Source organism: Mobula hypostoma, chromosome 2 (genome assembly GCF_963921235.1).
Source record: "Mobula hypostoma chromosome 2, sMobHyp1.1, whole genome shotgun sequence".
In the NCBI taxonomy this organism is placed as follows: Eukaryota; Metazoa; Chordata; class Chondrichthyes; order Myliobatiformes; family Myliobatidae; genus Mobula; species Mobula hypostoma.
In genome coordinates this window covers 248169900-248197454 of record NC_086098.1, presented here as the reverse complement: position 1 = coordinate 248197454, position 27555 = coordinate 248169900, and the positions used below count along the sequence as shown (strand labels likewise).

The following is a 27555-nucleotide window of genomic DNA, read 5'->3' as shown; positions in this document are numbered from 1 at the left end:
ACTTTCAAGGTCAGTTTTCTCACACTCGATCTCTCTCACAAACTGATCCGAGTGTGTGACAGTCACGCTGTCTCTGACCCCCCACCGGCACTGGGGATTCTCTGTTCTAATGTTATAGAGTAAACTGCCCGCTGAGGAAGCAGCTGAAGAACTCACGGTGTCGGCGAACACTTGGCTTCCTACCCGGGCCTCCCTGCGGAAGAGCTGGAGTCAGAAGGGCCGCCCTGCTGATACACCGGTTCAGCCGCTCTGGCTGCCGCCTGGCACAGAGCTACGGGGAGGAGACAGCTGCCCCGCTCTCCCTGACACCTCTCGCATACTCTGAGCCCTCCTTTCTCTCCCCCCCACCTTCCCCTCCCTCCCTCTTCCGCTGCCTCTGCTCCCTCCTGCACCCCTCTCTTTTCCCTCCTCACTCCCACCTCTCTCTCCCCCTTCCCCTGCCTGCTCTCCCCTTCCCTTCTCCGTCTCTCCACACTCTCCCATTCCCCACCTCTCACCCTCCCTCTCTCTTTTTTCTCTCTCCCTCCTCCTAATCTTTCTAACTTTGCCCCGTCTCCTCGTTCCTCTCCCTCCTCTATCCCCCTTCCCTACCCCTCTTTCTCCTCCCTTTCTCTCTCTTGCTTTCCTCTTAACCGTCTCTCTCCCCTCTCCTTCCTTTTCCCTCCCTCCCTCTTCCCCACCCTGAAAGTTGCTGGGGATCAGTTACACTCTACATTAACCCTTCATCCCCCTGCTCCTTCTCTCCAGAGATTTTGCTCGTGGATTCAGCGCCTTCCTGTTTGGAACCATCATTGTGGGCATTCTGCCCATCGAACCCACTGCTAGCTCTTGGATCAGCCCCCCATAGCTCGCAGGTGTTGGAATCGATAGCAGACATCCCACCTCTCCCGGAAGTTCCGGGAGTCTCCCGCATATTGATAGTGGCTCCCTGATGCCCACAAATTATATACAATGTTCCAGAACTTGATTTTTTTGAGAGCGAAAGTGCGAGAGTGAGAGAGAGAGCGAGAGAGAGAGGGCGAGAGCAAGAGCGAGAGAGTTCCAAAAAACGTCAGAGTGGCAGAGTGTTCCAAAAAAAGAAAATATAAAGCGTACGTCATCCCAGACTACACTAAAGTGAACCCCTGCCTAATAGGGGTAAAAAAATAATGACAGTGTTGCTCGCTGCACTGTTTGCAACAGTGACTTTTCTATTGCCCATGGTGGGTTAAAATGTAAAAGGCATGTTGAGGTGAGTTTAACAGGTGTCATTCGTTCATTAGCATAGCTAACGTTATTTAAACTAGCTGGCCAGCTGCTAAGGAGCTACTCTATTGCAGACATCCCACCTCTCCAGGAAGTCTCCCGCAAATTGATGGTGCTTCCTCCCTGAAATGAGTTTTTGCAGGGTGGGATGTCTGCGATAGGCTTCTGTTGGACTGCGAGGTGGAGGGCCGGGGAGTGAGGGTGGGGAGTGAGGGTGGGGAGTGAGGGCCGGGGAGTGAGGGTGGGGAGTGAGGGCGGGGAGTGAGGGTGGGGAGTGAGGGTGCCACAGTAACCCAGGCAAAGAGAATGGGTCACAGGAGGCAGAAAGCGGGGCAACATGGTGGATCAAGGGGTCATAGGGAAGTGAAGAGTTTCTGGGAGGTGAGGGGTCATGGGGCAGTAAGAGAGGTCACAGGGCATCAGGGGATCACTAAAAGGTGAAAGATCACAGGGCACTAAGGGGATCACACCAAGCAGACTGGGTAGTTATGAAGAGGGTGAAAAGTATTGCCATCCTCCCCGTTTAGGATGTTTAGGGTCCCTTCCCTGCTCCCTGTGTTCAAGAAGCTGATGCTTCAGGGATATACACAACACATGCTTCCCCCACCCTGCCCCTTGCGAGTCCCAGTCAGAACCAGAAGGCTCCCCCCTCCCTGCCCCCGACTCCTCATCCTCTGGATCGACAATGCTCAGCCAATCGAGTGGATTCCCTCAGAGAGCAAGACAGGAGTACCGATGAGGGGAGGGTGGCTGAGGTAGTATAGACGGACATCAGTGTGGCCTTCGACAAGACCCCACATGGTAAACTGGTCCAAAGAGTTCGACCCATGAGACCCAGGGCAGGTCAGCACCTCGAACTGAGCTGGCCTGGTGATAGAAGATGGAGGGAGGTGGAGGAGGGACTGTTGCGTGAATGGGAGCTGGTGACCAATGGTGGACAGCAGGGAGCCACCTTGGGGCCACCACTATTGTATTAATTGACTAGTTGGAAATATCATTAATGAGTTTCTAGTTGATATGAAAATTGATGGTGCTGTTGAAAATGAGGATTTTACAGGAAGATATTGATCAGTTGATAAATTGGGCAGAGTGATGGCAGCTTGAGTTTAATCCAGTGAAATGTGAGGGGAAGTTCAAATAAGTGATAGCTCAGAAATAACAGAGATTCAAACCTCGAGCAGTAGGGCCCTGGGAGTACTGAGGGACAGAAGAACCTCGGTGTACGAGGGTAGGACACACTGTGAATGGTAGGGAGTACTGAGGGACAGAGGGACCTCGGTGTACGGGGATAGGACACACACTGTGAATGATAGGGAGTACTGAGGGACAGAGGGACCTCGGTGTACGAGGGTAGGACACACACTGTGAATGGTAGGGAGTACTGAGGGACAGAGGGACCTCGGTGTACGAGGGTAGGACACACACTGTGAACGGTAGGGAGTACTGAGGGACAGAGGGACCTCGGTGTACGAGGGTAGGACACACACTGTGAATGGTAGGGAGTACTGAGGGACAGAGGGACCTCGGTGTACGAGGGTAGGACACACTATGAACGGTAGGGAGTACTGAGGGACAGAGGGACCTCGGTGTACGAGGGTAGGACACACACTGTGAATGGTAGGGAGTACTGAGGGACAGAGGGACCTCGGTGTACGAGGGTAGGACACATTGTGGATGGTGTCTGAGGACTCACTTTCATTCTAAATGCCGTTTGCTAACATTTATTGTTTGCACAATCTCTGTCTCTCTCTCTGCAGACACCAGGAGGTATCAGTTGTCTTTTTTAAGGGTTCTCTCAGGTTTCTTGTTTTGTGGCTGCCTGTTTGGAAGTGGATCTCAAGGTTGGAAAATGTGTAAATACTTTGATAGTCAATGCTCCTTGAACATTGAACTTTTGTACCTTTTGCTCTGTGGGAGAGGGGAGAAGAGAACGTCGAGGGTGGACGTGGTCTCTGATTGTGCTGGTTGCTTTCCCGAGGCAGTGGGAAGTGTGGAGATGGAGAGGAGGCTGGTTTCTGACCTGTGTCCACGACTCTCTGATGCTTCTTGCGGTCACAGAGAGAGCAGTTGCCGTAACGAGCCTCGGTGCATCCGGGTCGAACGCATTCCGTGGCGCAGCGATAAAGATTGGTCTGAGTTGATGGGGACATGCTGAACTTCTCTCAGCCCCTGGCGAAGCGGAGGCATTGCTGGTCTTTCTGGGCTGTGACATCAGCGAGTCTGGATCAGGACAGGGTGCGGGTGATGTTCAGTGTCAGGATCTTGAACCTCTCGACCCTCTCGACCCCAGTATCACTGATATAGACAGAAGTGTGTGTTCTGTTCTCCTTTCCGAAGGCAATCACCAGCTCTTTTGTTTTGTTGAAATTGAGGGAGAGGTTGTTGCCGTGACAACGTGTCACTAAGCTCTCTGTCTCCTTTCTGTACTCCCAGCTCATCGTTATTTCAGATACAGCTCACTACAGTCGTATCATCTACAAATTCGTAGAACAGAATCTAGCCATGGGGTTATGACTGTACAGAGGGTGGATGAGGGGGGCGAGGGCAGCACCTCTACTTCCTCGGGAGTCCGCAGAGATTCTGCATGACATCTAAAACTTTGACTATAGCTGTGTGGTGGAAAGCACACTGGCTGCATCAGAGCCTGGTGTGGAAACACCGATGCCCTCGAATGGAAAATCCTACAAAAAGTAGTGGATTTGGCCCAGTACATGACAGGTGAAGCTCTCACCAGCACTGAGCACGTCTACATGAAACACTGTTGTAGGAAAGCAGCATCCTTCTCCAGAGATCCCCACCACCCAGGCCACACTCTCTTCTCGCTGCTGCCATCAGGTAGAAGGTACAGGAGCCTCAGGACTCACACCACCAGGTTCAGGAACGATTACTACCCCTCAACCATCAGGCTCTTGAACAAAAGGGAACAACTGCACTCACTTGTCCATCCACTGAGATGTTCCCACAACCAATAATCTCACTTTAAGGACTCATTATCTTGTTATTTCCTGTTCTTATTATTTATTACTATTTATTTCTATTTGCAGTTGCACAGTTTGCTGTCTTCTGCACTCTGGTTGATCTTTCATTGATCCTGTTATAGTCACTATTCTATAGATTTGCTGACTGTGCCCACAAGAAAAAGAATCTCAGGGTGGTGACATAGATGTACTCTGATAATAAAATGTATTTTGAACTTTCTGGAGCATCAGTGTTTAGAATAAGAAATCAGGGAGACAATTAGAGAGGAGGGTGAAGAGGGTAGGGATAAAGTTTGGGACAGAGGGAGATAGATGGAAGGAGCTGGAGAGAGGTGGAGGAAGGGGGTTGGAGGAGGGCTGAGGGAGAAAGAGGGAGATTGAGGGAAATCGAGGTGGTTGAAGAGAGATGGGGTTGGAGGAGGGCTGAGGGAGAAAGAGGGAGATTGAGGGAAATCGAGGCAGTTGGAGAGAGATGGCAGGGGAAGTGTGCTGGAAGAGGTGCAGAGAGTTGGAGTTGAGGAGGGAGGTGAAGGGATGAAAATGGAGTGAGATGGAGGGAGGGGGAGCGAAATAGAGGAAGTTGGAGGAAGAAGGAGGGAAGGGTTTGGGATGAAGGGAGTTGGAGGGAGAAGAGGAGGGAAGGACAGATGGAAGGAGTCAGAGGGAGAGGAGGTACACAGAAGGAGGGAGATGGAGATGGAGGGAGTGGAAAAGGGGAGGGGAGGGCGAGGGGGGATCTTTATTTATTTATTGAGATATAGTGGGAATAGGTCCCTCGGCCCTTTGAGTCATGCTGACCAGCAATCCCCCAATTTAACCCCGGCCTAATGACAAGATAATTTACAATGACCAAACAACCTACCAACCGGTAGGTCTTTGGACTGTGGGAGGAAACCCACGCGGTCACGGGAGGAACGTGCAAACTCCTTGCAGACAGCGACAGGAACTGAATGCAGGTCGCCGGTACTGTGAGACGTTCTGCTGACCACTACCCTACCTTTCTGCCACATGGAGGAAGACAGGGAGGAACAGAGAGAATTGGAGGGAGGAATGGAGGTGGAGTGAGACGGAGGGAGAGGGAGGGGAAGGGAGATGGAAGGGGACACAGGAAGAGGGTGGGAGATATCACCCACGTCTCTGAGCTGTGTTGGCCATTACCCAGGCAAAGCAAGATCCCAGTGGTGGCGTGGGTGATGAGGACACCCTTACCCCGAGGACCTGGGTGGAAAGCAGTGGACTTGGTGGGAGGGGGGTGGGGGTTGGAGTGAGCCTGGCCCTGTCCTCAGTCCACAGTTTCCATGACGTGTGAGAGCGAGGGCTTTGTCGTTGAGATCACACCTCCTGCTGCCTTTGTGGCAAGGCAGCTTCCTGCCCACGGGCTGCTGAATCAGAACTCCAGACACACTGGCCTGCTCGGCAAGCTCCCCTCCGAGGCTAGGGAGAGGCCAGGCGGGGGTCCAGGCACCTCCCCACCCCCAAGGAACCCGGTGAGGAGGGATCGGGGAATGGCATGGGGAGGGGAGGGGGTGGGAGAGCTGGCAGTGAATGTCGGGCCGCGGGAAGATGTTTTGGTGATATACACAAAGCATTGCTCACCTCGAGTTCACAAGAGATCTCGGGGGGGGTGGGGGAGGTTTAAGGAGACGGAATTGGGGGATCTAATCTCCACAGTAATACACACACACACACACTCAACAGGTCAGGCAGCATCCACGGGGAGGAATAAATAGTCAACGTTTCAGGCTGAGACTCTTCATCAGGACTGGAAAGGAAGGGGGCAGAAACCGGAATAAGGTGGGGGTGTGTGATAGGTGAGACTAGGTGAGGGGGAAGGTGTGTGGATGAGGGAGGGAGGATGAAGTGAGAAGCTGGGAGGGGATAGTGAAGGGGGAGGGTGGGTGGCGGAGAGTTATTGGGAGATGGGTGACAGTGACTGTTGGGGAACGTGCCCCATTTGCAGATGAATTAAGAAGTTTGGGGGGGGCAGTCAACAGATTAAATAAAAATCAGAGGTAAACTCGAGTGTATGACCCAGTTTTTCTCTCCACAAGCGCTCCCTGACCCGCTGAGTGTTTCCAGCACTTTCTGTCTTTGACTCGGATTTATAACTTTCTGTACAAGGACACACTGGTTCAACCTTTGACAATGCTGGAGGCACAGTGGGAAGCTACTGACTTATGGCTCTAGAAAACCAGGTTCAGTTCCCACTTCCAGCTGTGTGTGTGTGTGAGAGTGTGTGTCTGTTTAAGTATATGAATGTGTGTGTGTGAGTGTACGTTAGTCTGAGTGACTGTGTGTGTGTGTGTGTGTGTGTGTGACTGTGTGAGTGAGTGTGTCTGTTTAAGTATATGAATGTGTGTGTGAGTGTATGTTAGTCTGAGTGACTGTGTGTGTGTGTGTGTGTGTGTGTGAGTGTGTGTATCTGTGAGTGACTGTGTGTGTGTGACTGTGTGTGTGTATCTGCGTGAGTGACTGTGTGTGTGAGTGTGTGTGTGACTGTGTGTGTGTGAGTGTGTGAGTGTGAGTGACTGTGTGTGTGTGTGTGTGTGTGTGTGTACGTTCTTCCCATGACTTTATGGGTTTCCCCCGGCTACTCCAGTTCCCTCCCACATCCCAACAATGTGCAGCGTTGGCGGGTTAACCAGTGGCTATAAATTGCCCCCTGGTGTGTGAGTGAGGGGTTAGAGTGAAATGGGGATGGATGTGAGTGTGTGGTTGGAAGGGGGTGGGAGGGCTGAAGGGCCTGTTCTCCTCTCCCGGCTGTTTCTCGTTCCACTTTCTCTCTCTGTGAGCTCGGCAGGGGTAGGGTGAGGTTGCCAGAACGTTCACTTCCACAAATCGACAGGGTGACTGTCAGCAGCTGGGGGAAGCATGGACCCCAGAAATCCCTCCTCCTGCACAGTGAATGGGATCTTTCTGTGCACAACACCCTGAGGAGAGCTGATCAGGACGAGGCCTTTCAGCCTGCGTGAGTCTGTGAGATCCCATTTCTAGCCCCGGCACCAGTTCCTTTGGAGAGGCTGACGGGGACCTGACAAAACGAGGAGCACAGACAGAGCAGACAGTCAATACTTCACCTCAGATCAAAGGTTCTAAAACTCCAGGGGCTGAGCGGGTCAGGCAGCATCTACGGAGGCGAATAAACAAACGAAGTTTCGGGCTAAGGCCCTTCATTCAGGTCACTGCCCCCTTTCTTTCCAGTCCTGACGAGGGGTCTCAGCCTGAAACATCGAATGTTTACTCCTCTCCGTAGACGCTGCCTGACCTGCTGGGTTCCTGCAGCATTTAGTAGCAGGTCGCTGTGGACCCCCAGCATCTGCAGAATCTCCGGCCTTTTGCTGTCCGTCTCAATGTTTCGGTCCACTCGTCGCAAATAATGGTTCCGTTTCGTCGTCCCCTTTCTCCTGAATTCCAACGTATTGAGTGAAAAACACAAGAGATTCTGCAGGTGCTGGAAATCCAGAGCAACGCACACACAATGCTGGAGGAACTCAGCAGGCCAGGCAGCATCCATAGAGAGAATAAACAGTCTCGGCCAGAAACGTTGACTATTTAATCCCACCCCCCCCCCACACACACACACACACACCCACCCCCACACAGACACACACGCAGACGCTGCTTGAACCTCAGCATTTTGCGTGTGTTATTCCGAGATTTCCAGCACCTGTAAAATCTCTCGAGATTAAAACCAGAGGGGTGGGTTTAAAGCTCAAAGTTCAAAGTAAATTAATTATCAAATTATGAGTATGTTACCATATGATACCTTAAGATTCATTTTCTTGCAGGCATTTACAGGGAAAAAGAAGTACAACAGAATTTTACTAAAAACTATACATAAACAATGACACACACACACAATGCTGGTGAGCGCAGCAGGCCAGGCAGCATCTCTAGGAAGAGGTACAGTCGACGTTTCAGGCTGAGACCCTTCGTCAGGACAAACTGAAAGAAGAGCTAGTTAGTCCTGACGAAGGCTCTCGGTCTGAAACGTCGACTGTACCTCTTCCTAGAGATGCTGCCTGGCCTGCTGCGTTCACCAGCATTTTTTTGGGTGTGTTGCTTGAATTTCCAGCATCTGCAGATTTCCTCGTGTTTGCGTTTTTACATAAACAATGAGTCCATCAAACACGAACGTGCGGGAAAAAAAAGGATGCAAACAAAAGCAAGCCAACAATTGAAACAACGTGCAAAGGAGGACAAGTTGCACAGTTATTAATATTATCATCGTGAACGTGAGTTGTCGAGTCCTTCAAAGTCAGTGCATTGGTTGCAGAATGAGTTCAGTGTTGAGCCGAGTGAAGTCATTCACACTGGCTGACGAGCCTGGTCGTTGTCGACGGCCCCTGAACCTGGTGGTGTGGGAGTGACGGTAGTAGAGAGAGGGGAGTAGAGAGGAGGGAGTAGAGAGAGGAGGGAGTAGAGAGAGGAGGGAGCAGAGAGAACGGACCCTGGTCTGGATGCTGCTTTCCTGCGACAGCACTCCTTGTAAATCTACTCAAGGGTGGGGTGTGATGGGCTGTGGTGTGTGAGAGGGGATCCGAGGAAAAATCTCCTCCCCAGAGGCGTGTTGGAATCCGGGGCACACCCTGGGGGGCGGGGGGTGGAGGCAGAGACTCTCACAACATTGAAGAAGTATCTGGACGAGTACTGAATGACCAAGGCAGGGAGGGGAATGAACCAAGTGCTGGGGAATGGGATCAATTGTAGGTGGGCCAGTAGGGATACGGTGGGCCGAAGGATCTGCCGGCTGATGGCTCTATGACCATCCCAGGACCCGACCTAACAAACCAGTCTGCACTGACTCCTGGACACTTGGGGACGAAGGAGGGAGGGAGTATCCCATTGCCGAGCGAAATCTGCCGACTCTGCGTGCACCTGCCCTGCTCACTCACCACGTCCCTAAACTGGCTGCGGTGCCTCCCTCCACACCCCCTTTCCCCTGGGGTGGGGGAAGTCATCCTTCCTGTCCTTCGTCCTCACCCTTCCTGCCGGGACTTTGAGACGGTTTATAGCGCCAGCGATCGCTGATCGGCGGTTCCGTTCCGTCCCGTCCCGCCGCTGCCTGTGAAAAATTCGCATGTTCTCCCCGCGACTGGATGCGTTTCAAAGACGTACAGGTTAGCGTTAGTAATTGTGGGCCTGGCAACACATGCGGGCTGCCCCCAGCGCATCCTCGGGCGGTGTTGGTCGCTGTGTTTTGACGTGCGTGTAACAAATAAAAAGCCAAGCTAACCTGGTCTGAAGTTCACCTGCTAAACCCCAGCTCCCCCCACCCCGTCTACCCTGTCAGCTCAAGCCCTCCTCCCCCATTACTCCTGCTCTGCGGCAACAACAAGCAGAGAGCCCTCACACGCCTGTCCGTCCAGCGTGGAGAGAGGCCCTTCGACTCATCTCATGAGCTTGTCCCACTCGTCTGGGTCCCCCTCAGTCCCCGATCTGAGGGCCCTGTTAGAGCTTTCTCAAGAGGTGACCAAGAGGATAGAGGAGGGCAGGGAAATAGATGTTATCTACGTAACACAACCATTGACAAGATTCTGCAAGGAAGGTTGTTCTGTGAAGTCAGATCACACGGGATCCAGGGAGAGCGAGCTGCAGTAAATGGATACTTAATTGGCTCGCTGGTGGGAAACAGGGAGTGATGGTGGAACACAGATCAAAGTTGCTGGTGAACGCAGCAGGCCAGGCAGCATCTCTAGGAAGAGGTACAGTCGGCGTTTCAGGAAGGGTCTCGGCCTGTAACATCGACTGCATCTCTTCCTAGAGATGCTGCCTGGCCTGCTGCGTTCACCAGCAACTTTGATAGGTGTTGCTTGAATTTCCAGCATCTGCAGAATTCCTCATGTGATGGTGGATGGTCATTTCTCGGACTGTGTCTGGCAGTGTGCTGCAGAGACCGATGGTGAGATACTCGTTGCTCAATATCAGTTTTAAAATGTACTTGGAGAGAACGTACGAGGCAAATTCCACGGCATATTGTCAGTGTTCGTAAACCTGATTCTGATTCTGAAGGCGCGGGTACTCAGTTTGCAGATGACATGAAAATGGTGGAAGAACAGGTTTACAGATTACCATGGGCTCTTGCACAGCTGGGTAAGTGGGCAAAGATATGGCAAATGCAGTTTAAGTTGGGTAAGTGCAAGGTGTTACATTTTGGGAAGTCAGGTGGACGGTAGGACTTTCACGGCGAACAGTAAACAAGGGCTGTACAACTCACATTCTCAGTATTATTTATTTATCCGCACAACGCGTCTGTCAGTCTTTGTTAATGTATAGCTTTTCTTAAGTTCAATTGTATATTTTTTTATTTTCCTGTGAAAGTCTGCAAGGAAATGAATCTCAGGTCTGTAAATGGTGATGTACAAGTACGTTGATAACAAACATACTCTGCCTTTGACTCTGAGATCTGTGTGGACAGTAGGTGGACTCTGAGGAGTACAGGTACATAGTTCCCTGAAAGTGGGCTCACAGATAAACAGGGTGGTGAAGAAGGTCTTCATCAATCAGGGTATTGATTAGAGGCAATGCTGGAGGAACTCAGCAGGCCAGTCAGCATCTATGGGAAAAAGTAAACAGTTGACATTTCGGGCTGAGACCCTCATCAGAACATTAGAGAATCTGGGACATTATTTTGCAGTTGTACGAGACGCTGGTGAGGCTATAACTGAAGTGCTTGGTTACCTCGTTATACAATAGGTGTTATAAAGCTGAACAGTTTATCGGCATGACCCCACTATTCCTCTCTCTACACCAGTGATTTTGTAATCTGTAGTGATTTTATGTCTTTGCTCTGTATTGCCACCTGAAAAGCACAAGTTTCACTCAGATTCTGATCCTGAAACGGTGCCACAGAGATTTGCGGGGATGTCGCGGGACCGGCGGGAGTGAGTCGCAGAGAGGCTGGACAGGCTGCAACTTCATTCCCCAGAGTGTAGGAGATGGAGGGGTGACCCTACCGAGGTGTGTAAACCATGAGGGGCACAGGTAAGGTGAGTTGTCACGGTCTCTCTCCAGGGGAAGCCAGAGGCACAGAAGTGAGGAGAAAGTATAAAGATTTGATAGTATAAAGACCTGAGGGGCACTTCTTCCCCCAGAGGGTGGTCAGTGTACGGAGCGAGCTGCCAGAGGAAGTGGTTGAGGCAGGTAGATTTAAAATCACCTGGGGAGGTAGGTGGATAGGTAAGGGTTAGGGATATGGGACAGACATGGGCAAATGGCCCTGGTTAGATGGACATCCTGGTCAGCATGGGCCAGTCGGGCTGAAGGGCCTGTCCCTGCTGGCTCCAAGGAAATGAATTCCTCCTCTCACTTTCACACGGGCATCGAGCGATGGAGACGCAGGTCACTGAACCACCTCTACCTCCTGGTGTGTGTTTGTGTGTGAGTCTGTATGTGTGTGTTTGTGTCTGTGTGTATGTTTCTGTCTCTGTGTGTGTGAGTCTGTATGTGTGTGTCTGTGTGTGTATATGTCTGTGTGTGTATATGTCTGTGTGTGTATATGTCTGTGTGTGTGTGAGTCTGTATGTGTGTATCTGTGTGTGTGTGTGTGTGTGTGTGTGTGTGTGTCCGTGTCTGTATGTGTGTGTGTGTCTGTATGTGTGTGTGTCTGCATGTGTGTGTGTATCTGTGTGTGTGTGGTTCAGGGTCTCTGGTTTCCTCCCACATCTCAGTGGTGTCTGGGGTCCGTGGTTTAACCTCCCCACCCCCCCCCACACCGGTGTGTGGATGAGGACGTAGAATCTGAGCGGAGTTGGTGGGAATGTGGTGGTGGCATCCATTAGTCTCGCAAGACCATGGATCTGCGCCTGGAAAGGTCTCCAGGGCGCAAGTCTGGTCAAGGTTGTATGGAAGACCGGCAGTTACCCACACTGCGAGTCTCCCCTCTCCACAACACTGATGTTGTCCAAGGGAAGGGCAAGGGCCGATACAGCTTGGCACCAGTGTCGTCACAGGAGTTGCCAGAACGAGGTTGAAGGCAACGTCGGACTGCCTTAGGGACTCCAGCTCCGGATTTGTCCTCAGGGTTTACTCCCTAAGCCTTTCCCGTGAATGGGTATGGCCGCAAGGCAGCGGAGATTTGAAATCAGAGTTTTCCCTCTCTTAGATGGACTGTCTTCCCAGGCTGACGAGCTCCATCTACCCGAAGCTCTGGTTTTAAGGCACCAGAACCCGCCTTCGCCCCTTCTCCTGTCAGTAGAAACAGTTCCGCTGGGCTTAGAGGCTAAACCACACGAGAAGGCCAAGAGTTGGACATGGTTGTCAGAGGCTATTTGAGGTGCATGCCGTGAGGAGCACTTTTATATAGAGGGAGCTTGTCCCACTACCACCCCTCAGCTTGACAACGTTGGAGCCTGTCTTCTTCTTGGGAATGTGGGAGAGGGTGAAATGGGGATCTGGGGGTTGGTGGTCTGCACAGACCGGATGGGCTGAAGGGCTTTCTTCCCTGAAGAGTCTCTGAAGGCCTCAGGGAAGGAACAGAGGCTGCAGCCACATAAGGCATAGAGACAGTCGGTGAAGTCGGGCCTGTGTAGGAAGATAGGGCTTTGAAAGTCACATTTGGAAACATTCAGAACGCTGGTTAGACGCAGCCGGGAGTTCTGCATTCAGTTCTGGTCTCCCCGTTACTGCTGGAGGATGTGGGGCCTCTGCAGCGGGTGCAGAGGATGTTCACCGAGGATGCTGCCTGGAAATTTATAAGATCACGAGAGGCAAAGATAGATTGGACAGTCACTATCTTTACCCCAAATATCCAATATCAGAGGGTGTGCATTTAAAATGAGGGGGGTAAACTCAAAGCAGATATGCAGGGACATGGTGTTTCACACACAAAGTGGGGCCTGGGGTGCTGGCAGAGGCAGGTATGGGAGCGGCACTTAAGGAATTCTTCGTGGATGTGCGGGCAATAGAGGCAGACGGGGGAGACACGAGTGTCTGCAGATGCCGGACATCAGGAGTAACACACACAACGTGCTGCAGGGACTCTCCGAGTGGAAAGGCTGACATTTTGGTCAGAAGGGATTCATTTAGTTTGTATTATTATCAAGCGTATCAAGACACAGTGCAAAGCCTGTCTTGCATACTGTTCCTACAGATCAGATCATCACACAGTGCAATGAGGTGGAACTAGGTAAAACTATAACAGAATGCGGAATTAAGTGTAACAGCAAGTGTAACAGAAAGTGCAACGCAGGCAGAACAATAAAGTTTCAGTCATTAATCTGTTTTATCAAGAAGTTTAATTAATTCAGCACATCATGAAGGGCCGGCGTATTCCTGCGCTCTACTGTTCTGCGTGTTCCTGTGCCCACTCTGCGCATTCCTGTGGCGTATCGTTCTGCGTATTCCTGCGCTGTAATGTTCTGCACTCGATGTTGAATGTTTCACGATGCATGCTCCCCTCTCCCCACTCACACCAGGGATGGAACGCGGTCTGAGATCTGAGCAGCAGGGGGGCCGTGGCGAGAAACCCCGGGTGCTGTTGCCATGAGCACGGCCGTGAAGTCGGAGCTGGTGAGGTGGTTCGAGGAGACGCAGGCAGACGGCCTCCGACAGGGGGATGGCCTTCCCTTCTGGTATCACGGTCTCTGCAGCCGCAGGTAAGAGATCACCCCCCCCCCAGCTCCCAATCCCCACCCAGACCCTCACCAACAACCCCCACACCTGATCCCCCATCCCCCAGCTCCCAATCCCCACCAGACCCCTCACCCAACGCCCCCCCACACCTCCCAATCCTCATCCAGACCCCTCACCCAACAACCCCCCCACACCTGAACCCCCACACCTGAACCCCCACACCTCCCAATCCTCACCCAGACCCCTCACCTGAACCCCCACACCTCCCTCCCAATCCTCACCCAGACCCCTCACCAACACCCCCCACAACTGAACCCCAATCCCCACCCAGACCCCTCAACAGAAACCCCCCCCCACCTGAACCCCCACCCCCCCAGCTCCCAATCCTCAGCCAGACCCCTCACCAACAACCCCCCACACCTCCCTCCCAATCCTCACCCAGACCCCTCACCAACAACCCCCCACCCCAACTTCCAATCCCCACCCAGACCCCTCACCAACAACCCCCACACCTGAACCCCCACCCCAATTCTCAATCCTCACCGACCCCTCACCAACAACGCCCACCCCACAGCTCCCAATCCCCACCCACACCCCTCACCAACAACCCCTACACCTCAACCCCCACCCCCAACTCCCAATCCCCACCCAAACCCCTCACCAAACCCCCTCACCCTCCCCTCTCCCACACCTCTCCTCCAACCCCCACCCAACCCTCACCTGAACCCCCAGCCTCTCCTTCTCCCACCCCTCACCCAAACCCCTCATCAACAACCCCCCACCCCTTACCTGAACCCCACCCCCTCCCTCTTCCACACCTCTCCCCCAACCCCCCTCCAAACCCTCACCTGGACCCACACCCCCTACCCCTCTCCACATCTCTCCCCCACCCCTACTCCACCCCTACAGCTGCCCCATCCACACATTATCCCCACTCTTGTCACAACTCCCACCCACGTGTCATCCCATCTTTAAAATACTTCTTCCTCTTTGGGATGTATATATCCTGCACCTTTGAAATTGCTGCAGCCTTTGCTGCTTTCCCATCATCCCTGCCAGTGTTCTTTCCCAATTAATTTTGGCCAGCTCCTCTTGCATGCCTCTGTAATTCCCCTAACAGTAATACTGATCCATCTGACTTTAGCTTCTCCTTCTCAAATTGCAGAGTGAACTCTATCATATTATGATCACTGGCCCCTAGGGGTTCCTTTACCTTAAGCTCTCTAATCAATTCTGATTCATTGCACAACATCCAGTCCCGAGTAGCTGATCCCCTCGTGGGTTCAGCTTTGAGCTGCTAAAAAAGGCCATCTCATTGGCATTCTACAAATTTCCTCCCTCGGGACTGAGCACCAATTTAATTTTCCTAATCTATCTACGTATTGAAATCCCCCACGATGATCGCAACATTGCCCTTTTTACATGCCTTTTATCTCACATTGTAATTTGCAGCCCTGGCTACAGTTTGAAGGTCCATCAGGGTTTCCTTACCCTGAGCCAATAATATCAAAAATGATACCAAAAGTTTTGACAGATATATAAAAAGTAAAAGAGGGGTGACAGTAGATATTGTCCACTGGAACTGATACCGGAGAGATAGTAACAGGGGCTGAGGAAGTAGCAGAAGAATTGAATAAGTATTATGCATCACCATTCACCGTGGAAGACAGCAGTAGTATGCTGGAAGTTCGAGAGACTCAGGGGACAGAAGTGAGAGCAGTTATTATTGCCAGGGAGATGATTCTTGGGGAACTGAAAGGTCTGAACCTGCTGGACTACACCCCAGAGTTCTAATGTCACTGCACTCTTCAAGAAGAGAGAGAGAGACAGAATAAAGGAAACTATAAGCCAGTTAGCTTGACCTCAGCCTTTTCTGACTGGCGGCTGGTGAATACTGGTGTGCTACAGTGGTCTGTGTTGGGACCGATTCTTTTTACATTATATGTCAGTGACTTGGATGACCAAGTTGAAGGTTTTGTGGCAGAGTTTGCAGACGATATGAAGACAGGTAGAGGGGCCGGCAGTTTTGAGGAAGCAGAGAGGACTTACACAGATTAGAGAATGGGCAGAGGAGTGGCAGATGGAATACAGTGTGCTGGGAAGTGCATGGTTATGCACTTTGGTAGAAAAAGATAAAAGGGTAAACTATTTTCTAAATGGAGAGAAAATTCAAAAATCTGAGGTGCAAACAGACATGGAAGTCCCTGTGCAGGATTCCCTAAAGATTAATTTGCAGGTTGAGTCAGTGGTGGGGAAGACAAATCTGATGTTAAACCATAAGACATAGGAGCAGAATGAGGCCATCCGGCCCATCGAGTCTGCTCCACCATTCAACCATGGCTGATCCTTTTTCTCTATCACCTCCTCAACCCCAATTCCCAGCCTTCTCCCCGTAACCTTTGATGAAAGGTCCAAACAAGAACTTTTCAATCTCTGCCTTAAATACACCCAATGACCTGGCCTCCACAGCTGCATGTGGCAACAAATTCCACAAATTCACCACCCTTTGGCTAAAGAAATTTCTCCGCATCTCTGTTTTGAAATCCCGAGGCTGTGCCTTCTTGACTTAGATTCACCCCACCACGGGAAACATCCTTTCCACATCTATTCTGTCTAGGCCTTTCAACATTCGAAAGGTTTCAATGAGATCCCCTTCGTCCTTCTGAATTACATAACATTCATTTCACCAGGACTAGAATATAAAAGCAAGGATGTAATGTCGAAGCTTTATAAAGCACTGGTGAGGCCTCACTTGAAGCATTGTGAGCAGTTTTGGGTCCTTTATCTAAGAAAGGATGTTCTGAAACTGTAGAGGGCTCAAAAGGAGTTCACAAAAACAATTCCAAGATTAGAAAACCTAGAAAACCTACAGCACAATACAGGCCCTTCGGCCCAGAAAGCTGTGCTGAACATGTCCTTACCTTAGAAATTACCTAGGGTTACCCATAGCCCTCTATTTTTCTAAGCTCTATGTACCTATCCAGGAGTCTCTTAAAAGACCCAATTGTTTCCGCCTCCACCACCATCGCCAGCAGCCCATTCCACACACTCACCACTCTCTGTGTAAAAAAACTTACCCCTGACATCTCCTCTGTACCTACTTACAAGCACTTTAAAACTGTGCCCTCTCGTGCTAGCCATTTCAGCCCTGGGGAAAAGCCTCTGACTATCCACACGATCAATGCTTCTCATTATCTTATACACCTCTATCAGGTCACCTCTCATCCTCCGTCGCTCCAAGGAGAAAAGGCTGAGTTCACTCAATCTTTTCTCATAAGGCATGCTCCCCAAACCAGGCAACGTCCTTGTAAATCTCCTCTGCACCCTTTCTATAGTTTCCACATCCTTCCTGTAGTGAGGCGATCAGAACTGAGCACAGTACTCCAAGTGGGGTCTGACCAGGGTCCTATATAGCTGCAACATTACCTCTCGGCTCCTAAACTCAATCCCACGATTGATGAAGGCCAATGCACCGTATTCTGTCTTAACCACAGAGTCAACCTGCGTAGCAGCTTTGAGTGTCCTATGGACTCAAACCCCAAGATCCCTCTGATCCTCCACACTGCCAATAGTCTCAACATTAATATTATATTCTGCCATCATATTTGACGCACCAAAATGAACCATCTGGGTTGAACTCCATCTGCCACTTCTCAGCCCTGATTTGCATCCTATCAATGTCTCTCTGTAACCTCTGACAGCCCTCCACACTATCCACAACATCCCCAACCTTTGTGTCATCAGCAGATTTACTAACACATCCCTCCACTTCCTCATTCAGATCATTTATAAAAGTCACGAAGAGAAGGGGTCCCTGAACAGATCCCTGAGGCACACCACTGGTCACTGACCTCCATGCAGAATATGACCCATCTACAACCACTCTTTGCCTTCTGTGGACAAGCCAGTTCCGGATCCACAAAGCAATGTCCCCTTGGATCCCATGCCTCCTTACTTTCTCAATAAGCCTTGCATGTGCCTTGTTGAAATCCATATACACTACATCTACTGCTCTACCTTCAATGTGTTTAGTCACATCCTCAGAAAATTCAATCAGGCTCATAAGGCCTGACCTCCCCTTGACAAAGCCATGCTGAATATTCCTAATCATATTATATCTCTTCAAATGTTTATAAATCCTGCCTCTCAGGATCTTCTCCATCAACTTACCAACCACTGAGGTAAGACTCACTGGTCTATAATTTCCTGGGCTATCTCTACTCCCTTTCTTGAATAAAGGAACAACATCCGCAACCCTCCAATCCTCCGGAATCCAACTTGATGCTTTCCAAAAGCTCCGGCACTTCCTCTTTCTTAATATCTACATGCTCAAGCTCTTCAGTCTGCTGTAAGTCATCCCTACAATCGCCAGGATCCTTTTCCGTAGTGAATACTGAAGCAAAGTACTCATTAAGTACCTCTGCTATCTCCTCCAGTTCCATACAAACTTTTCCACTATCACACTTGTTTGGTCCTATTCTCTCACGTCTTATCCTCTTGCTCTTCTCGTATTTGTAGAATGCCTTGGGGTTTTCCTTAATCCTGGTCTATCAAGGCCTTCTCATGGCCCCTTCTGGCTCTCCTAATTTCATTCTTAAGCTCCTTCCTGCTAGCCTTATAATTTTCTAGATCTCTATTATTACCTAGTTGTTTGAACCTTTCATAAGCTCTTCTTTTCTTCTTGACTAGATTTACAACAGCCTTTAAACACCCTTCCACCCTTTCCCTGTCTCATTGGGACGTACCTCTGCAGAACACCACGCAAATATCCCCTGAACGTTTGCCACATTTCTTCCGTACATTTCCCTCAGAACATCTGTTCCCAATTTCTGCTTCCAAGCTTCTGCCTGATAGCTTCATATTTCCCCTTATTTCAATTAAACACTTTCCTAACGTGTCTGTTCCAATCTCTCTCCAATGCTATGGTAAAGGAGATAGAATTGTAATCACTATCTCCAAAATGCTCTCCCACTGAGAAATCCGACACCTGACCAGGTTAATTTCAGGTACAGCCTCTCCTCCTGTAGGCTTATCTACATATTGTGTCAAGAAACCCTCCTGAACACACCTAACAAACTCCACCCCATCTAAACCCCTCGTTCCAGGGACATGCCGATCAATATTTGGGAAATTAAAATCTCCCACCACGACAACCCTGTTATTATTACACCTTTCTAGAATCTATCTCCCTGTCTGCTCCTCGATGTCCCTGTTACTATTGGGTGGTCTATAAGAAACATCCAGTAGTGTTATTGACCCCTTCCTGTTTCTAACCTCCACCCACAGAGACTCTGTAGACAGTCCCTCCATGTCTTCCTCCTTTTCTGCTGCCGTGACACTATCTCTGATCAAAAGTGTCACACACCCACCTCTTTTGCCTCCCTCCCTGTCCTTTCTAAAACATCTAAAGCCTGGCACTCTAAGTAACCATTCCTGCCTCTGCACCATCCAAGTCTCTGTAATGGCCACAACATCATAGCTCCAGGTGCTGATCCACGCTGTAAGCTCATCTGCTTTATTCATAATACTCCTCACATTAAAATAGACACATCTCAAACCATCGGTCTGAGCACATCCCTTCTCTATCACCTGCCTATCCTCCCTCTCACACTGTCTCCAAGCTTTCTCTATTTGTGAGCCAACCGCCTCTTCCTCCATCTCTTCAGTTTGGTTCCCACCCCCAGCAATTCTAGTTTAAACTCTCCCCAGTAGCCTTAGCAAACCTTCCTGCCAGGATATTGGTCCCGCTGGGATTCAAGTGCAACCCGTCCTTTTTGTACAGGTCATTCCTGTCCCAAAAGAGGCCCCAATTATCCAGAAATCTGAATCCCTGCCCCCTGCTTCAATCCCTCAGGCAGAATTTATCCTCCACCTCATTCTATTCCTATACTCACTGTTACGTGGCACAGGCAGATTGAATTGCTTGTCATTATGAAGAGCATTTGATAGATCTGGGCCTGTACTTACTGGAATTCAGAAGAATGAGGGTGACCTCATTGAAACCTATCAATTGTCGAATGGTATCGACATAGTGGGTGTGGAGAGGATGCTCCCTATGGTGGAGAATCTAAGACCAGCGGACTCAGCCTCAGAAAAGAAGGGCTTCATTTTAAAATGGAGATGTGGAGGAATTTCTTTAGCCAGAGGGTAGAGAATTTGTGGAATTTGTTGCCACAGGTGACTCTAGAGTTCAAGGTGGTTCTAGAGTGGTGAATCTGTGGAATTCTCTGCCACAGGAAACAGTTGAGGCCAGTTCATTGGCTATGTTTAAGAGGGAGTTAGATATGGCCCTTGTGGCTACAGGGGTCAGGGGGTATGGAGGGAAGGCTGGGGCGGGGTTCTGAGTTGGATGATCAGCCATGATCATAATAAATGGCGGTGCAGGCTCGAAGGGCCGAATGGCCTACTCCTGCACCTATTTTCTATGTTTCTATGTTTCTAAGTCATTGGGTTTATTTAAGGCAGAGGTTGATAGACTCTTGATTAGTCAGGGCATGAAGGGATGTGGGTAAAGGCAGGAGATTGGGGTTGAGAGGAAAATTGGATCAGCCATGATGACATGGTGGAGCAGACTTGATGGGCCAAATGGCCTAATTCTGCTCCCATATCTTATGGTCTTATGGTTCCAGAGGACTGGAAAATTGCAAATGTCACTCCACTCTTTAAGAAAGGAGGGACACAGAAGAAAGGAAATTATAGGCCAGTTAGCCTGACCACAGTGGTTAGGAAGATTCTGGAGTCTATTATTAAGAGTGAGGTTTCAGAGTACTTCGAGGCACATGACAAAATAGGCCAAAGTTAGCATGGTTTCCTTAAGGGGAACTCTTTGAGGAAATAACGGGCAGGATAGACAAAGGAGAGTCAGTGAATGTTGTTTATTTGGATTTTCAGAAGGCCTTTGACAAGGTGTTGTACATGAGGCTGCTAAACAAGTTAAGAGCCCATGGTATTGGAGGAAAGATCCGAGCATGGATGGATGATTGGCTGAAGGCAAAGAGTGGGAATAAATGGGGCCTTTTCTGGCTGGCTGCTGGTGACTAGTGATGTTCCACAGGGGTCTGTGTTGGGACCGATTCTTTTTAAGTTATACATAGTGTATGATTTGGATAATGAAATTGATGGCTTTGCACCCAAGTTTGCAGACGATATGAAGATAGGTGGAGAGACAGGTAGTTTTGAGAAAGCAGAAGGACTTGGACAGATTGGGAGCAGAGGCAAAGGAGCAGATGGAATATTGCAGACCACTTGGAAGAGGGACTAACGGTGTAGTGTATTTTCTTATTGGGGAGAACATTCAAAAATCAGAGGTGCAAGGGACTTAAAAAGGATTCCCTAAATGTTAACTTGCAGACTTGAGTCGGTGGGAAGGAAGGCAAGTGCAATGTTAACATTCATTTTGAGAGGACTAGAATATAAAAGCAAGGATGTAATTCTGAGGTTAATAAGGTTTATGTCAGACTGCACTTGAAGTATTGTGAACTGATTGGGCCCCTTCTCGCAGAAAAGATGTGCTGGCAGGGGAGGTTCTCAAAAATTCTCCCAGCAATGAAAAGCTTTACATATAAGGAGAGTTTGAAGGCTCTGGGCCTGTACTCGCTGGAGTTCAGAAGAATGAGGGAGTATCTCATTGAAACCTATCGAATATTGAAAGGCCAAGATGAATGTGGAGAGGATATTTCCAACAGTGGGGAAGTTTAGGACCAGAGATCACCCAGTGATCCTGAAATCTCCTCCTTACTCACCAATCTCTCTCCTCTACCCTCTAACCGACTCCCCTCCTATGTCCCATTCCCTTCCCTCTGATCCCCATCAACTGACTCCCCACTCCTCTCTCAGCTCACATCTGCCATTGGGTGTTTGCAGAGACGCAGAACGGCTGTTGCAGGGTCGACCCATGGGATCTTACCTGCTGCGTCTGAGCGAGAGCCAGGGGGGGATGGTGCTTTCATACAGGTAGGTGAGACCCCCCGCCCTCACCCACTCCCACCCTCGCATCCCACTCACTGCACTGCTGTCCGACCCTACCCTCCGCAGCACACACTCTCAAAGCCCAGGGCATAAATGCTGTGAAGATTAGCTTCACGAAGCAACAGCACAGTTCATTACAGACACGATAAGTCTCTGTAATTCCAGTAAATCACACAGAACTTACTGGAAGGATGCCATCAAGCAGGAAAGAATGCAGAGAGATTTACAATGACGTTGCCTGGACTGAAGAGATTGAGTTATGGGAAGAGCTTGAGCAGTTTGGGACTTTTCCAGTGGAGAATGAGAATGAGAGGTGGCCTTATACAGGTTCAAAAAACTTAAAACACCACAGTAAAGTTCAAAGTAAAATTTATTATCAAATTACATATATGTTACCGTATACCACCTTGAGATTCATTTTCTTGCAGGGATTTACAGGAAAATAAAAAAATTACAATAGAATTTACCAAAAATTATACATAAACAGACAACCGATTTGCAAAAGACAAATTGTGCAAATCAAAAAATGTATTTACTGAGAACATGAGCATGAACACAGAATACACGGTCATTTTCCCCCAAGTCCAGGGATTCAAGAACCAATGGCATAGGGTTGATGTGGGAGTGGGAGGCGGACAGGGAGATTTAATAGGCACCTGAGGGGCAACTTCTTCACTCAAAGGGTGGTCGGTCTATGGAACGAGCTGCCAGAGGAAGTGATTGCGGCAGGTAGATTAACAACATTTAAAAGACACTTGGACAGGTACACGGATAGGAAAGGTTTAGAGGGATACGGACAGGTACACGGATAGGAAAGGTTTAGAGGGATACGGACAGGTACACGGATAGGAAAGGTTTAGAGGGATACGGACAGGTACACGGATAGGAAAGGTTTAGAGGGATATGGACAGGTACACGGATAGGAAAGGTTTAGAGGGATACGGACAGGTACACGGATAGGAAAGGTTTAGAGGGATATGGACAGGTACACGGATAGGAAAGGTTTAGAGGGATATGGACAGGTACACGGATAGGAAAGGTTTAGAGGGATACGGACAGGTACACGGATAGGAAAGGTTTAGAGGGATACGGACAGGTACACGGATAGGAAAGGTTTAGAGGGATACGGACAGGTACACGGATAGGAAAGGTTTAGAGGGATACGGACAGGTACACGGATAGAAAGTTTTAGAGGGAGATGGCATAAACACAGGAAAATGGTTCTAGCTTAGGCAGGAACTGGGCTGACATGGTCCTTTTGGGGCTGAAGGGCATCTCTTCTTGGTCTTATTGATATTGAGTGTGAGGTTGCTGTTGTGTCAGCACCCAGCCAGCTCATCTACCTGACTCCTGTATGCTTCCTCGTCGCCACTTGAGATCCTGGCAGCAATAGTGATGAATTGGCAGGTGGCCCTGGAGTTGTGCTTAGCCACACGCAGAGAGCAGAGTGTACCTGTTCCAGCTGTAGTCCTGCCTCTGCACCCAGGAAATGTCCACTCTGTTGTCGAGGGCAAACCGCACTGCCACAGATACTGATTTCCAACACCAAGTCTTTGAGGATGAAGCAGGAAGAGTCAAAGTCATGTTTATTGGCAAAGAAAAACATATTTACAACAGCATCACAGGCAGCGCAGTATCGGATACACAGCATTCACAAGAAAACAAAACATAAATTAAACACAATTTTTACAAGGTAGAACACAACTAGATCAAAACGAACATTGTGATGCAAGTGGTCACAGTGTTTCTGTACCAAGACAGTGATTGGGGTTGAGCTGGTCGGTTCAAGAACCGAATGGTTGAAGGGAAGTCACTGTTCCTGAACCTGGTGGTGTGGGACTTCAGGCTTCTGTACCTCCTGCCCGATGGGAGCTGTGAGAAGATGGCCTGGCCTCAATGGTGGGGATCTTTGATGATAGGTGTTGCCTGCTTGAGGTGGTGGGGAGGGACATATTGGGCAGAGTTCACTCTTGTCTGCAGATTCTTGCATTCCCGTGCATTCAAGTTGCCATACCAGAGCGGGATGGAATGAACCCGCAGTGTAGAGGACTTGAATTCTCTGGATCAACATACCCGGCCCTCAGATCCCGTCCCTCTATGACTGTCCCTACCCATACACGACTGGGTTGGTTCGCCCATGCAGTCTTGCTACACCCATCTTGGGGATTGGTGGGGAGGTTGGGGGAGGAGGTGGCAAGGCAGGACTCCTCCCTCAGCTGTCCTCCTTCACCCTACCTGAGGGAATTGAGCGGGTTTGGGGCTAAGGTGAGGGGTGTGTGGTGAGTGGTTGTGGGGATAGGATGAGGAATGTGAGATGAGTCTTTGGATGCGTGGGCATTGAGGGGTCCTTCCAGGTTGGAAGATATCTTCCAGATATTCTGATCTGGGATGGGGTGTGGATACTCCGAATGAGGGTAGGGTGAAACATGCAAGTGGATCCCAGGGGGATGGTGTGGTAGAGGGTGGATTTTCAGGAATAGAAAGGGGTGTGAGGGGATGTCCCAAGATGGGATAAGATAGAGGCTTGATATGAATCCCATGATGTTGGGGGTAGGGAGATGGTCAATGGAAGGCCCAGGATGGAATATTTGAGGTGAGGGATGTGATGGGGTTGAGGGGAAAGGGATGAGGTTTGAGGGGAGGGATGGGATAGGGCCAGGTGAGGGATGTGATGGGGTTGAGGGAATGGGATGAGGTTTGAAGGGCAGCCCAACATGGGATGGGATTGGTGGGGGGTGTTGGAAATGAGTCCCTTGATGGTAGGGTGGATCTCCTAGGATGGGAAGGGGTGAAAGAATGTGCTGAGAAGGGTGATGGGTTGGGGAGGTGGATATGTCCCAGGATAGGAGGAGGGTGCCAGTTGTTCCCACAACCCACACACCCACCTCCTTGGGTCTGAAGCTTCTGGGGACAGTTGCCATGGTAATGTTCCCCATCCACTCTTCCCCCAGTGGGATGGGTCGATGTCGGCATTTCATCATCCGCCAGGTGGACAGCGGCTGGTACATGATCCTGGGCGATGACAGGCTCCACAGCAGCGTTACAGATCTCCTCAACTACCACAGGACCGTCCCCATCCTCCCCTTTGCCGAGTACCTCACCACGCCCTGCTACAAGGTACCCACAACACGTCGTCATTGGAAGGAGCAGTGGGGAGGGGGGCGCCTGTACTGGACAGGGTGGTGAAGTAGGCATAAGGGAAACTTGTCTCCATTAGCTGGGGCACAGAATACAGGAGCAGGGAGGTTATGGTCCAACTTTAGAAACCACCGGTCAGGCCACAGCTGGAGCACTGTGTGCAGTTCTGGTCCCAGACTCTCGGAAGGAGGTGAAGAGATTGCCCAGGACGTTGCCTGGGATGGAGAGTTTCAGTTCAAGCAGAGACGGGAGAAGTTGGGTCTGCTCATCCTGAGGGGCAACCTGTTGCAAATGGACAGTGTTATGAGGGGCGTGGGTAAGGTGGAGAGTTGGAGAGTAGGAAACAGCTGCCCAAAGAAATGTGGTTGAAACTAGAGGGTTTAGAGTGAGGGGGGAAGAGGGTTACTGGGGAACTGAGGGGGGGAGGTTGGAATCTGGGACGCATTTAGGGGAGGTGTGGAGGCAGAGACTTTCACAACATTGAAGAAGTATCTGGACAAGCACTGAATCACCGAGGCAGAGAGGGGAGCCAGAAGACAAGAGAGAATTCCTAGGTGAAAGGTCAGACTACAATCCCCAATACTTGGGGTGAAAGCTGACTTCTGACCTGGGTTGAGAGGGAAGAGAGTGACTCCAAACCCCATGGTGAAAGGTCGGGTAGTGATCCCGGTCCCTGAGGTGACAGTTCAGGCACCAAATTGGGGTGAAAGATCAGGCAGGGACTCCAGGAACAGGTTGAAAGGTCAAGGCAGTGATCTGGAGAAAGAAGGTCAGACATGACCCAAGGCGCAGGTTAAAAAGGTGGTAACCCCAGTTCCTGAAGTGAAAGGTCAGGCAGTGAATCCGGAACCCAGGGTGAGAGGCCAGGGGGTGAAAGATCTTTCAGAGAGATGTGAGGTCAAGGAAAGGTGATAGGTCACTTGGTGATGACAGACCTGGGTTGGGAGTTCAGCTGGTGATCCTGGGGTAGGGGGTGGCACTAGTCGGGTGTTGTGGAGCGATGATCGGTCAAGATGGGACAGTAACAGAGGGTGTGTCTGTGTCCCCCACCCCCAGCGCCCAGAGAGACATTACGAAGAGATTGGCAGGTTCCTGGACCTGTCTTCCAGCCCCCAGGGTTCAGGAGGAGGGTCCGGTGACATTCCCGGTTCAGTGGAGTACGATGATCCAGATGGGGAGCCTGAAACCACCCCCGAGGAAAGCCCAGTGGCAGTGGGCGGTGCGAAGAGCCCCTTGCTGGACAGATGGACTCGGAGAGTGGTGAGAAGGGGCAGCACAGACATGGGGGTGTGGGGGAGCTGTAATCCCAGTCTCAGGGGGTGGGGGACAGGCACAGGGTGGGAGGGAACAGACTTGTCTGTGAGTCTCTGGGTAATTCCTAGCCCCCGAGCCCCTGTGTGACAGTACAACAACCCTCTGGAAGCCCAAAGCCACCCAGCTCGCTCAATCACCCACCCCACCCAAACACCCACTCCCCCCACCACAATGGCTGCAACAAGCACCTTCTAAAAACTCACCACGATTACTCATCCGGGGTACTCTGACAGAACCCTCTCAAACCCACCACCTCTCTAAAGGGGATTCCAGGCGAGGAGACCCCCCCCCCCATCTCCGTCCTGAAGAACCAGCCCCTCAGTCTGAGATGGCGAACCCTGGTTGTACGCTTCCCAGTCCAGGTGGTCGGGGGAGATGTGGTTGTGCCCCATTCAGGAGTCTTGACAGGATTTCCCCTCGTTCTTCCCAATCACAGGTCCTTCCAGACACATCCTCAAAATGGGTCTGTTATACGTACAGTGTTGCCCAGCCCTGGTGTGAAAGGTCAGCCTACGACCTGTGTTTCTTATCTGACACGTGTTCCTGGGCGGAAAGTTTGGCCCATCACCTCAGATCGGTGAAAGGTCAAAAGGTGACCCCAGGCCTGAGGTGAGAAGTCAGCTGGTGACCCTGGGAGTGGTGGGAGGTAGTGGCTCGGGTTTTGGTGAGTAGAGACCGGGTGAGATAGGGCAGTGACAGCAGGTGCGTCTGTGCCCTCAACCCTAGCGCCCGGAGAGACATTACGAGGAGATCGACGGGATCCTCGGCCGAACTCGGAGCGCCCGGAGTCTGGGAGGAGGGTCGAGCGATGCTCCCATGCCACTGGAGGAGAGTGATCCGGAACAGGAATCTGGAGCTAACCCTGAGCGAGTTCTGAGGGCAGAGAGCCCTTCGGTGGAGAGATGGACCCCGGGAGAGGTGAGCAGGGTCAGCTCAGACATGAGGTGGGTGGGTGGGTGTCCCCGACCAAGGGAGGGGAATGGCACGGGATTAGACCACCATTCCCATTGGGTGGTGACGGCATTTGGGACTGTGGCTGCCATCAGGGAAAGAGGTGGTGAGGAACGTGGGGACTGAGAGAGAATTCAGGTATTGGTCAGAAGTAAAAGCAGTGGTTTCAATGGAGTAAGTGTGTGTTTATTTACATATGCGTGTGTACCCGAGCTCTTCCCTTGACATATTTTCACCTGCCTGTATCAGGGTAAGACATGAAAAAAAGGCCAGAGTTGGCCATTTTCCCCTCAAACCCTCCCACTCTGTCCAGTAAGACAGTGTCGGATCACGTTGTGAATGGTAGGGAGTACTGAGGGACAGAGGGACCGAGGGACCTCGGTGTACG

At 50.6% G+C, this 27555-nt stretch overlaps 2 protein-coding genes across 3 annotated transcripts in view; one reads left to right on the top strand and one right to left on the bottom strand.

Moving 5' to 3' along the window:
- LOC134337605 (death-associated protein kinase 2-like) overlaps positions 1-293 on the bottom strand; it is a 55635-nt gene extending 55342 nt beyond the window's left edge. The window contains exon 1 of the mRNA XM_063032767.1: positions 157-293. The gene's annotated coding sequence lies outside the window, so the exon portion shown is untranslated. The remainder of the gene's footprint in view (positions 1-156) is intronic.
- Positions 294-5582: 5289 nt separating this feature from the next.
- Positions 5583-27555, top strand: part of LOC134343079 (collagen alpha-1(I) chain-like) — a 43683-nt gene continuing 21710 nt past the window's right edge. Inside the window, exons 1-7 of one of the 2 annotated variants that reach the window (XM_063041943.1) lie at positions 5628-5710; positions 11034-11183; positions 13640-13819; positions 21660-21749; positions 24716-24881; positions 25959-26162; positions 26943-27134. In XM_063041943.1, coding sequence (XP_062898013.1) covers positions 13707-13819; positions 21660-21749; positions 24716-24881; positions 25959-26162; positions 26943-27134 — 765 coding nt within the window. In that variant the 5' untranslated portion in view covers positions 5628-5710; positions 11034-11183; positions 13640-13706. Of the gene's footprint in view, positions 5711-11033; positions 11184-13639; positions 13820-21659; positions 21750-24715; positions 24882-25958; positions 26163-26942; positions 27135-27555 lie in introns of both variants that reach the window. The other variant, XM_063041942.1, reaches the window with a different exon arrangement.